This window comes from Schistocerca cancellata, chromosome 12, assembly GCF_023864275.1.
Source record: "Schistocerca cancellata isolate TAMUIC-IGC-003103 chromosome 12, iqSchCanc2.1, whole genome shotgun sequence".
Taxonomy (NCBI): domain Eukaryota; kingdom Metazoa; phylum Arthropoda; class Insecta; order Orthoptera; family Acrididae; genus Schistocerca; species Schistocerca cancellata.
The window spans coordinates 104,002,820-104,015,846 of record NC_064637.1 but is presented as its reverse complement, the minus strand read 5'-3'; the positions used below and the strand labels follow the sequence as shown (position 1 = coordinate 104,015,846).

At 39.6% G+C, this 13,027-nt stretch overlaps 1 protein-coding gene across 1 annotated transcript in view; it reads right to left on the bottom strand.

Moving 5' to 3' along the window:
• The window catches only part of LOC126109592 (5'-3' exoribonuclease 1), a 196,917-nt gene that overhangs the window by 84,579 nt on the left and 99,311 nt on the right, over positions 1-13,027 (bottom strand). Inside the window, exons 19-20 of the mRNA XM_049914630.1 lie at positions 8,280-8,403; positions 2,308-2,456 (exon numbers count right to left, since the gene is read on the bottom strand). Coding sequence (XP_049770587.1) covers positions 2,308-2,456; positions 8,280-8,403 — 273 coding nt within the window. The remainder of the gene's footprint in view (positions 1-2,307; positions 2,457-8,279; positions 8,404-13,027) is intronic.

Genomic DNA, 13,027 nt, shown 5'->3' with positions numbered 1-13,027 from the left:
TGAGTGATCACTGTGAAGGGCATCGAGATGCTGAGCACTCGAGTGAGACAGAGCATTATCAGCAACTGACAAAGTTTTGTATGGGTTTCATTATGGGTTCCCATTTGGCTGGCCAGTTGAAATGTACAGTATCCAGATTTGTGGAGCATTTGGGTGACAGTGGCCTGATGTTGGACTGAGGGCAGGCATACTCTTCTTCAAGGTCTGACATGTAGTACAGTATTGTAGTACTTTTAAGTAATGTGTTGTGTACAGCAGCAAAGGTGATCCTTGATTAAAAACTCATCATTTCCACTTGATTACTGTCAGCTCTAACCAGTGGACAAGTTACTTTAAGTACATTCACTGTGTGCTTTTATAGTAGAGTCAAAGGCAATTTTGTTATGTGCATTTTTCCCCATCCTCCTCCTGGAAAAAAAAAGATGTCTGGAGGGGGATAGGTAGCAAGATAAATAGAACACCTAGTATTAATGTGACAGCATATTGTTTCCAGATTATGAGAATGTTTTCTTTTGAAAAACTTTCAACATTAATTGGATGAAGAGTTTTCAAGATTGTTTGGATGAAGAGTCATTTCTTCCTTAGTGGGTTGATTTTAATATTTTTATATTAAAGCAAATAAACGGAAATAAATGAGACGTGTGCTGTCAATAAATAATTGACAGGTGTATGTTCATTTTCAATATGACTTACAAAAACAATGAAATATGACAAAAATACAGAACGTATTTCAAAAATAATTCATCAAGAAGTAACACCAAAATCAGGCAAAAAATAACAACAAAACTTTGCACAAAAAAAAACCTTTTCCTGTACCTGTTCACTAGTTTTCTCAGTTCTGTTTTGCTCTGTTACATACTGTATACTAATTCTATACACTGAACAAACATGAGTCAGGAAGGATCGAGAAAAAACAAAGTTAAATGACATTCTTCAGATGTCAGACAGTTAGAACAAAAATGGAAAACTGGAGAATTTAAAGTGTTAGGGAGATAACACAAGAGGAATCCCTACAAGAGAAGACTGAGGATATAAAATTAAAATGGTACAGGCATGTAAACATAGTCTGCAATGTCGAAGGCACCTCAGAAGGAGCCCAAGATGGATATGGGAGGCAAGAGACTGAGGGGAAGGACAGGGGACAAGTGGCAAAAGGGTAGAAAGACAGCAGCTAGATGAGTGAAGCAACTATGGCAAGGTTATTGGAAGATTGGAGAAGCTGGAGAGGCTCTTGTTCCAAGCAGATTCAGTCGGTAGCAGGAAGCTGTACAACATGGCTGAGAACCACTACCTTCCATAGGTGTGGGTGAAAAGGGCAAACTTAAAAGCTTAATGCATGAATGTCTGGGTCAATTTCAACCAAATTTTGTTTGCACATGGTTCATTACTTGTATCAAACAATGGAAACTCCAGGTGGGACGTCAACAATGTAGGAAAAGACAGATTGCTACTTAACGTAAAGAAGACACATGAAGTTGCAGACAGGCACAATCAAAAGAAACTTACATAAAGCTTTCGGCCATAGTCTTCATCAGTAAAACAAACAAACACCATTCACAAACACAAGCAAGCACACCTCAGGCGCACACAACCACCATCTCCAGCATTTCAGGCCTGTCTGCAACTTGACACATCTTCTTTAAGATGAGTAGCAATCTGCCCCTACCGACATGGCTCATTACTTGTATAATTACTTGTAGGGAAATACTGTGTGGGTAATTTGTATCTTATGTGAGTTATTCGACATGTCAACCATGTCTGAGCACGAGACTGAAAAGAGCCAATAATTTTGGCAGTGTGTTTTGAGGGTACAGATCCTGGCACGTGGAAGAGAGCCACAGATATAGTTTATGTCATCTCTGGAGGGGCACGCTATAAACTAGTGGAGAATCAGGCAGCTGTGAGTGACAGATTTTTCTAGATATGACAATCAGTTACTGTTGTAAATATGCCTCAAATGAAGTGGAGTCTATTGGACAGATCTGACAGTAAAAAAAAAGAAAAAGTGAGACTATTGTGAAGAAATGAAACAGAATATCAGTAACACCATCGACTGCAGGCATATGGGCATGCAAAAAGTTAGTATAAAATAAAACAAAAATGTGCGGAGCAAAGGTTGTGACCAGCCAAATGAATCATTTGCACAGACACATCCAGTTGAAATGATAGTGATGAACATAAGAGAAAAATAGGCATCAGCAATTCATGTAATACATAAAACTGCTGCAGTGACCTCAACTGCATAACAAAGGGAGGAGAGGAGTTTGACTGATACAAAAATGAGTTTGAGCTGTAACTGTCTCTCACCTCCTCGTTCCTCTTGTTGAACTTTAGATTGAGGCCGAGGTTCAGCTTGGCGGACGAGGACGCCCCAGCCTGCTTGATGACGTAGACGGTGCCTGTGATGCGTGATAACAGGTGTGGTGAGATGCTCAGCCTCTGAGCTGCCTGTCCCACTGCAACATAAACAGTTTATATTAGTGCTGGAGACACAGTGGTATTTCTGGAAGTGGAGCTTTTGCACCCTTCCAAATGGATCCTTGAAATTGATCCAGCTGATTAGTGAGAGAGGGAATTTCAAACAGCCAGCCTCTGCCATCCCAGGGTAGCATCACAGTCAATAATTACGTGAAATATTGCAAATCATATTTTTGTAGTGTCGCTTCCTCGAACAATACGTGTAGCGTGAGACAAATCTATACAACTTAACATTCATTTTGATGGTGTAAACACACTGATAATGCTTTTGCAGCATGACAAATAGTCACCACCAATAACCCCCTTGATTCTTTAAAGAATCAAACTTCCACGCAAAAACAGCTTCAAATTTGTGATTTCTTTACACTGAGTTAATGAGTAAAATAGTTGCCTTTAATCACTTTGTTGGAACGTGCCAAGTTCTGGGAAATTTGTACTCCATTTTAAGTGAAAGGTACTTTCTCAAGCAACTCAATGTTTATGATGTCAGCATCTCCAGAATCATGTGTAGTACAACGACGCAATTTTTGAGCTACATTCAGTGATGTATGCAGACACTGTAAGCAAACTGTTGCTAATGGAGTTGTTAGGTAAGGACTAATAAATTAAAATGCTGTACCTGATGCTGCTCTTTTACTGCACAAACAGCAGAAATGTAAGTGATAAACATTTTTCCTTTCGTCATTTTGTGTGAGATGCCAGTGAGAAAAAGTTTTGAAATTACGTGTAAAGTTAGTTAGAAGTCGCTAAGTGTTCTCATTCTCAAATACTAGATGAATAAAGAGCTTTTGCTCACTGGCAGTTACATTGCCTTGAGACAAACGGACGTTTTCCTGTAATATTTGTCATACTGCGTTAAATGTTTAACGCAAGCTTACACATCTTAATAACTTGCCATAATCAACGATTAAAATTGTTAAATTTGGTTATTAATTACATGAAATATTGCAAATGAAGTTTTTGTAGCCCCTGGAAGCTACTGGATAGGCAACATGCAAATGGCTTCGGATACTGTGCCCCAGCCCAGCTTCCGGGACCGTAGTTTAGAAACATAGATGGCCTCATAAAATTATGAAATATTGTTTTTTGCTCCTTCCAAATGAAACTATGTGTTTCATTTTATGTCCAGGATAGTAGTTCTAGATGAGTTCTACTGTTCTTTATGCATTCTGTACAAATTGAATATTGGCAGATAATTCTTCATCAATTAAAAAATCACTGTATTTAAAACAGTCATAAATCAATAAATTCAGTAAGGTCATATACAACCCATCAAAAGAACATAATATTCTCTCTCTCTCTCTGACATGGGTGCGCGCAGAGACAGACAGACACACACACACACACACACACACACACACACACACACACACACACACACAACATTAGAAACTTTTAATAGGATTGCATAAAATTATCATCAGAATTTTTCATGTACACGTTCTCTTTTATGAATTGCAAGACTCCCTTATTTTTTTGGCCTTTCATCATTAGAATACTCTTTGTGGCTTGTATGAAACAATTGCACGGGTTTAGATGTTTCCTTGTCAGTGGCATGTAACTGCCCTTAAAAACTACATATTGCTGCTTTTTGGTCATCTGCTTTTTCAAAAAACAGTCCCGTATCTGACCTTCATTTTTATCACAGTATTTATTTTCTGATTACAGTGACAAAAGTCATTGGATACCTCCCAACATTGTTCCACGCCTCCTTGTGCCCAGGGTAATGCAGCAACTTAATGTGACATGGATTCAACAATTCATTGGAAGTCCCCTGCAGAAACATTGAGCTGTCTATAATTGTGAAGTGTTGCCAGAGGATTTTGTGTACGAACTGACCTCTCGACTGTGTCCCATAAATGTTCGAAGGGGGTTCACGACAGGTGATCCTGGTGGCCAAATCATTCCCTCAAATTGTTCAGAACATTCTTCAGTCACCCAGTGACACGGCACACTGTCATCCATAAAAATTCCGTAGTTTTCTGGGAAAATGAAGTCCATGAATGGCTGCAAATGGTCTACAAGGAGCTGAACATAACCATTCCCATTCAATGATCAGTTCACTTGGACCAGAGGTGTCCGTCCATTCCATGTAAACACAGCCCACACCACTATGGCACCACCACCAACTTGCAAAGTGCCTTGGTTGACGACTTGGACCCATGGCTTCATGGGGCCTGCATTGCACTCAAACCCTACCGTCAGCTCTTACCAAGAGAAATAAGGACTCATCTGATTAGGCCGTAGTTTTCCAGTCGTGTAGGGTCCAACTTATATGGTCACGTGCCCAGGAGTGGTGCTGAAGATTATGTCATGCTGCTAGTGAAGGCATTCACTTCAGTCATTTGCTGCTGTAGCCCACTATGCCAGATTTTGTCGCACTGTCCTAACAGATACATTCACCGAGTGTCACACATTGATTTCTGTGGTTTTTCACGAAGTATTGTTTGTCTGTTAGCAATGACAGTTCTAAACAAACGCCGCTGCTTTTTGTCGTTAAGTGAAGGTCACCACCGCTGCGTAGTCCGTGTGAGAAGTAATGCACGAAATTTAGCATTCTTGGCACACTCTTAACACTGTGGAGTTCTGAATATTGAATTCCTTCACAATTTCCAAAATGGAATAGTTCCTGTACCTAGCTCCAACTACCATTCTGCACTTAAAAGTCTGTTAATTCCTCTCGTGCAGCCATAATCACGTCGGAAAGCTTTTCACACGAATCACCTGAGTACAAATGACAGCTCTGCCAAAGTACTGCATGTACGTGATACTACCATCATTTGTAGACGTGCTTATTGCCACTCCTCAATTTTTGTCATATCAGTGTATGAGAACACACAGTGTCTGTCTGTCCACCGTCTCTCATCAAATGGTCACCTAATCTGTTTCCTCTTCGCCTCCCATGAGAGCAATGTAGATAAACAGAGGGACAACACTAGTCAGATGCTCCAGTGTGTTTGCCAGTTAATAAGATCTACTGACTAGCTCCACTTTATATGACACTGATGCTTGAAGGGTATTATGTACTGGCTTCAGAAAGTAAGTTACTTACGTCATCTCACAGGAAGACCACCACACAGCACAAATGAGAGTACTGTTCCTAGTTCCTACACATAAACTCCACTGTGGTATGCATAACGTAAGTCAGGTTACCTTCCATTCAGAAGGCTGTTGCACGCAGTGACTGTCATTGACTTGTAAATAATAGATTTCAGCTATCAGTCGTCCTTTTTTAATTTTACTGGCAGATCTAGATTTCAGCTAGAAACTAGCCATTCTAAATGCACTATCAGTTTTGATCAATGCATGTAATGCCTGCTGGTTGGGCTTAATCCACAGTTCAATGAACTGTGGATGAAGCCCAACCAACATGCATTGATCAAAACTGATAGTGCATTTAGAATGGCTAGTTTCTAGCTGAAATCTAGATCTGCCAACAAAACTTAAAAAGGACGACTGAAAGCTGAAATCTATTATTTACATAACATAAGTATCACACGGTGAGAGGGAAATGGCACAGTGAAGTTGAAGCAAATGGTACAGTACGATTCTTATGGACAAAACATCTAAACTGCACACAGATTCACTGTGAAATTCTGGTGGTATATGGACAAAATGCAATGTCACATCCAGCCAAAGAGAAATGGTGCTAACAGTTTTCCAAGGCTGTACAGCCCTAGGTGTTGCCAATAGGGAGGTTCAGAATTGCACTCTGCAATTTCCATCTCTGTGTCAAGCAGCAAGATCATCAAGAGAGAGAGGGGAAGAGATTTTCCAAAGATGAGGATGTTTACACAGCAACTCTCAAATGGCTTCACAACAAAGGAGCAAATTTCTGTCATTCAGAAACTGAACTATCGGTAGGACATTCCGATTAATGTTTACACAGACTGTGTGACTGTTGAAAAATAGTGTTGTGTATATGTGCCACATTGAAACATAGTGCAGCAGTCAATAAAAGTAGCTTCACTTCCCATAATAATGTGAAACTTACATCTGGAAGCCGCCCTTGTGCAGGGTTTTCTACCTAGCATGACATAGAGGATGGGAGAACATTAAGCTTTGCGACACACTACTGTAAAGAGCACATGCATAGGCCATCTGTACTACCTTCTTTGGCTCTTAACTGCCAGAAGAAGGAAAATACTGCAGGGGTAAGTAATAATGTCCATTTACCATACATCTTAAGCAATACAGCTAAAGAATAAGAAAGAAAATAACTGTCCATCCAGTTTTGTTTACGAACTTTTACATTATTTATTAAATTCATTGTTTGTGTACAAACTTATTTCCCTGCACAACAAGAAAAACATATAGTTTTCTGGGTAATATCTACAAATTTATGAACAATATTTTGCAGTTAACATGCATCTTGGAAAATCTTAGTGTGTTACTGCTTCTTATGATGTTCTGTACCTGCTGAGAGCAGCAGCTGAATCAATAGAAATCAGGTGGCACTCATTGACATTGATTGCTTTCTAGTTATTACCAACTTAAGCTACAGTCTGTTTGGGAAAGAAGAACGATGCCAGGTAAAAGTTGGCTCGCTGTGCCTGCCTTGCACGTCTGCCACAACCGTCACGTATGTGATCCTGCATACATCTCTACGGCAACATCTCACTGTCGCTGTCATGTATAGGAGATGACTATAATTTTCAGTGTTGCCAGAAGACTTAGCAATATGCAGTCAAAAACTGGCAACAATTGCTGCCAGCCACCACGGATCATCGTATGGCGAAAAGACATACAGTATATACGGCACTGTGAATAATACGAATGACATCTTAATAAATAAAACTCAGTCACACATAACATTCCTACGATTGTTAGAACTGCACACCACTTTGGCTTTCCTAGATTTAAATGTCTAAGGATATTGTCATCTGCCAGTAATCAGAACTGGCCAATGTTATTCTACTTCTTTCAATTCTGCAGCTCTTGTCAACCACACCCACTAGTGTCTTCATAGAGTGCATGCATAAAACAACAACCCCAAAATGTTTTCACTGTCAATGATGATGACAGGGTGTTCCATTTACATCAAAATTTCACAATGACATTTCTTCAGTCATTTTGTCCATACAAATTCATTTTCTGGAGATAATATGACACCATTTAAATTTTTATTTCTATGATTTTTTGGCCTTCCTGTAGACTCTAAGACAAGAGGATTACATCTACCTCCAACCTCTATTTTCCAGCACAATCACACACAAATTAAATATGAAATTACCAGTTTCATCTTCCGATCATTAGGTTGAAGTAGCAGTACATTCCAACAGCTGAAAAAACTATACTGTCATTATTTTTGCTCAACATTATTCGACTACTGCATTTCCAGCTTTTGGTTTTCCTATGCAATTTTTCTCAACAAACACAAGAGAATGTAGTCAGTATGTTAAAACAGCAAACATCCATTAATCAACTACAGACCTACATAGATAACACTGAAAGTCATCTGTAACCCAACTGAATTTAAATTTTTAGACAAATTGACTATTGAAACTTCGTGGAAGATTATACCTATTAGCCAGATCATGCTTGGATAGGTCAGTCAGTACAGCACTTGCCCATGAAAGGCGCAGGTCCCAGGTTCAAGTCCCAATCTGGCACACAGTTTTAATGTGCCAAAAGGTTTCAAATAAGCACACACACACACACACACACACACACACAGATATCTAAGGTCATAACTATAACTGATAACAGTGTTAGCTGTAGAAGGCATTAACACTGAGAGATTTCTGTAAAATGCCAAAATATATCAGTGGGAAGACTTTAAGAACAGAAAGCCAGCTCACCAGTCATATAGTTGGCCTGTATGTTCTTGTACGTTCTGAACAGCTGCGACAGGTCGGGCTCTACCGGCACTGACACAATAATCTTCAGGCGCAGGGTTCTGTTGTCCATTATACTCTCCTTCACCTTGTGACACAAAAGACAGATTATGCAGTTTTTTTTATGTTCCACGGACCAAAATTACAAACTCTCACTACAATATGGAACAAGTCACAGTTTTACAATATTACTGTATATCTTCTCTGTGGAAAAAACAGCAAAATGTTCACCGTTTACATGACTCCTTAAGTTCATTTTACTTAATTTATTTCTCGTACTTGGTTCATACATATACAAAATGACACATTCAGAATTCTTCTGTCTAATAGAATGGCAGAAGTTATAAAGAAGATATGATTTCAGTTCGCATTTGAAGTTTATTTTATTATCCACTAGTAGGGGCCTGCAGAATTTGCAGTTTGCAATACATACAAATATAAACACAAATTGCAATAAATGCAAAAATAAACACAAATTCCTACCCCCATGAACCATGGACCTTGCCGTTGGTGGGGAGGCTTGCGTACCTCAGCGTTACAGATGGCCGTACCATACGTGCAACCACAACGGAGGGGTATCTGTTGAGAGGCCAGACAAACGTGTGTTTCCTGAAGAGGGGCAGCAGCCTTTTCAGTAGTTGTAGGGGCAACAGTCTGGATGATTGACTGATCTGGCCTTGTAACACTAACCAAAACGGCATTGCTGTGCTGGTACTGCGAACGGGTGAAAGCAAGGGGAAACTACACCCGTAATTTTTTCCGAGGGCATGCAGCTTTGCTGTATGGTTAAATGATGATGGCGTCCTCTTGTGTAAAATATTCCGGAGGCAAAATAGTCCCCCATTCGGATCTCCAGGCAGGGACTTCTCAGGAGGACGTCGTTATCAGGAGAAAGAAAACTAGCATTCTACGGATCGGAGTGTGGAATGTCAGATCCCTTAATCGGGCAGGTAGGTTAGAAAATTTAAAAAGGGAAATGGATAGGTTAAAGTTAGATATAGTGGGAATTAGTGAAGTTCGGTGGCAGGAGGAACAAGACTTTTGGTCAGGTGAATACAGGGTTATAAATACAAAATCAAATAGGGGTAACGCAGGAGTAGGCTTAATAATGAATAAAAAAAATAGGAGTGCGGGTAAGCTACTACAAACAGCTTAGTGAATGCATTATTGTGGCCAAGATAGACACGAAGCCCATGCCTACTACAGTAGTACAAGTTTATATGCTAATTGGCTCTCCAGATGATGAAGAAATTGATGAAATGTATGACGAGATAAAAGAAATTATTTAGGTACTGAAGGAAGACGAAAATTTAATAGTCATGGGTGACTGGAAATCGAGAGTAGGAAACGGGAGAGAAGGAAACATAGTGGGCGAATATGGATTGGGGGAGAGAAATGAAAGAGGAAGCCGTCTGGTAGAATTTTGCACAGAGCATAACTTAATCATAGCTAACACTTGGTTCAAAACTCATAAAAGAAGGTTGTATACATGGAAGAATCCTGGAGATAGTAGAAGGTATCAGACAGATTATATAATGGTAAGACAGAGATTTAGGAACCAGGTTTTAAATTGTAAGACTTTCCAGGGGCAGATGTGAACTCTGACCACAATCTATTGGTTATGACCTGTAGATTAAAAGGTGGGAATTTAAGGAGATGGGACCTGGATAAACTGACTAAACCAGAGGTTGTACAGAGTTTCAGGGAGAGCATAAGGGAACAATTGACAGGAATGGGGGAAAGAAATACAGTAGAAGAGGAATGGGTAGCTCTGAGGGATGAAGTAGTGAAGGCAGCAGAGGATCAAGTAGGTAAAACGACAAGGGCTAGTAGAAATCCTTGGGTAACAGAAGAAATATTGAATTTAATTGATGAAAGGAGAAAATATAAAAATGCAGTAAGTGAAGCAGGCAAAAAGGAATACAAACATCTCAAAAATGAGATTGACAGGAAGTGCAAACTGGCTAAGCAGGGATGGCTAGAAGACAAGTGTAAGGATGTAGAGGCTTATCTCACTAGGGGCAAGATAGATACTGCCTACAGGAAAATTAAAGAGACCTTTGGAGAAAAGAGAGCCACTTGTACGAATATCAAGAGCTCAGATGGAAACCCAGTTCTAAGCAAAGAAGGGAAAGCAGAAAGGTGGAGGAAGTATATAGAGGGTCTATACAAGGGCGATGTACTTGAGGACAATATTATGGAAATTGAAGATGAAGTAGATGAAGATGAAATAGGAGATACGATACTGCGTGAAGAGTTTGACAGAGCACTGAAAGACCTGAGTGGAAACAAGGCCCCGGGAGTAGACAACATTCCATTGGAACTACTGACGGCCTTGGAAGAGCCAGTCCTGACAAAACTCTACCATCTGGTGAGCAAGATGTATGAGACAGGTGAAATACCCTCAGACTTCAAGAAGAATATAATAATTCCAATCTCAAAGAAAGCAGGTGTTGACAGATGTGAAAATTACCGAACTATCAGTTTAATAAGTCACTGCTGCAAAATACTAACGCGAATTCTTTAAAGACGAATGGAAAAACTGGTAGAAGCCGACCTCGGGGAAGATCAGATTGGATTCCACAGAAATGTTGGAACACGTGAGGCAATACTGACCCTACGACTTATCTTAGAAAATATATTAAGTAAAGGCAAACCTACGTTTCTAGCATTTGTATACTTAGTGAAAGCTTTTGACAATGTTGACTGGAATACTCTCTTTCAAATTCTAAAGGTGGCAGGGGTAAAATACAGGGAGCGAAAGGCTATTTACAATTTGTACAGAAACCAGATGGCAGTTATAAGAGTCGAGGGGCACGAAAGGGAAGCAGCGGTTGGGAAGGGAGTGAGACAGGGTTGTAGCCTGTCCCCGATGTTATTCAATCTGTATATTGAGCAAGCAGTAAAGGAAACAAAAGAAAAATTCAGAGTAGGTATTAAAATCCATGGAGAAGAAATAAAAACTTTGAGATTCGCCGACGACATTGTAATTCTGTCAAAGACAGCAAAGGACTTGGAAGAGCAGTTGAATGGAATGGACAGTGTCTTGAAAGGAGGATATAAGATGAACACAACAAAAGCAAAACGAGGATAATGGAATGTAGTCGAATTAAGTCGGGTGATGCTGAGGGAATTAGATTAGGAAATGAGACACTTAAAGTAGTAAAGGAGTTTTGCTATTTGGGGAGCAAAGTAACTGATGATGGTCGAAGTAGAGAGGATATAAAATGTAGACTGGCAATGGTAAGGAAAGCGTTTCTGAAGAAGAGAAAGTTGTTAACATCGAGTATAAATTTAAGTGTCAGGAAGTTGTTTCTGAAAGTATTTGTATGGAGTGTAGCCATTGATGGAAGTGAAACATGGACAATAAATAGTTTGGACAAGAAGAGAATAGAAGCTTTTGAAATGTGGTGCTACATAAGAATGCTGAAGATTAGATGGGTAGATCGTGCAACTAATGAGGAGGTATTGAATAGAATTGGGGAGGAGTTTGTGGCACAACTGGACTAGAAGAAGGTACCAGTTGGTAGGACATGTTCTGAGGCATGAAGTGATCACAAATTTAGCACTGGAGGGCAGTGTGGTGGGTAAAAATCGTAGAGGGAGACCAAGAGATGAATACACTAAGCAGATTCAGAAGGATGTAGGTTGCAGTAAGTACTGGGAGATGAAGAAGCTTGCACAGGATAGAGTAGCATGGAGAGCTGCATCAAACCAGTCTCAGGACTGAAGACAACAACATCCAACAAACTTACTGTGCTGCATCAAATTAAGTAAAATGCACATGAAATGTTAAAGAGATTGCAGAGATATAAACACATCGTGTAAATGTATAAAATGTAGATTAGGTATTGATATTTTATTTAAAACTGCCAGCAGAATGATATCTCATTGTTTGTTCTTAAGTTACTGGGTTTCACATCCAATGTAAAGCTGCGTGCAACATGCCCAGTTCTGTCCATGCAGACTTGCCAGCCGCTATGGAATACTTCTCATTTGATTTTTTAAAAAACTATTGTGTAAAAAAATTGATTTTGACACATCTTACAGTCTTTGCTTTATAGAGGACTGAATTTCTTTTTATTATATGCCACAGTTACCGTGCTGCATCAAATTAGGTAAAACACAGTGTGAAATTTTAAAGATTTAGCAGAGGTAAAAAATTCATTCCGTAAACTTTGCAGAATTGATTGTAGCTCACATATTGCAGTGAATGAAATGTAGACAAGATAATGAAATTTTATTTAACATTCAAAGCAGAACAATATCTTATTTCATTCCTGAATTACTAGGTTTTATAGCCAATAGATGCTCACATGCAGTGCTCCCATTCACAGCCTTGCACATCATGAACAGTGAGAGGTCAGCAGTGCAGGACACATACAGATGTCCATAGCACTATAGGAAAACCGAAGTGGCATACGAATACATGTTCACAGCATCTGGGGAACAGAGCAGCAGGATGTGTGTGCACATCCACAGCGGTGAAAATGTTAAAGTGTTAAAGGAGTCACCGTGTCATGCCCTCACTATAACCATCACAGGCCTTCTATCACAGATAGGATGAGCACAGTAAACAGCTGAATATCTATCTGCTGCACCTATGAACTTCAGTATTAAAGGGTGGTAAATCACAACTGAAATATTTGTTCTGTTATTCAAGATTTCTTTGGAACTACCCTCCTCCTACTTGTATTTGGTTGTTTGTTATG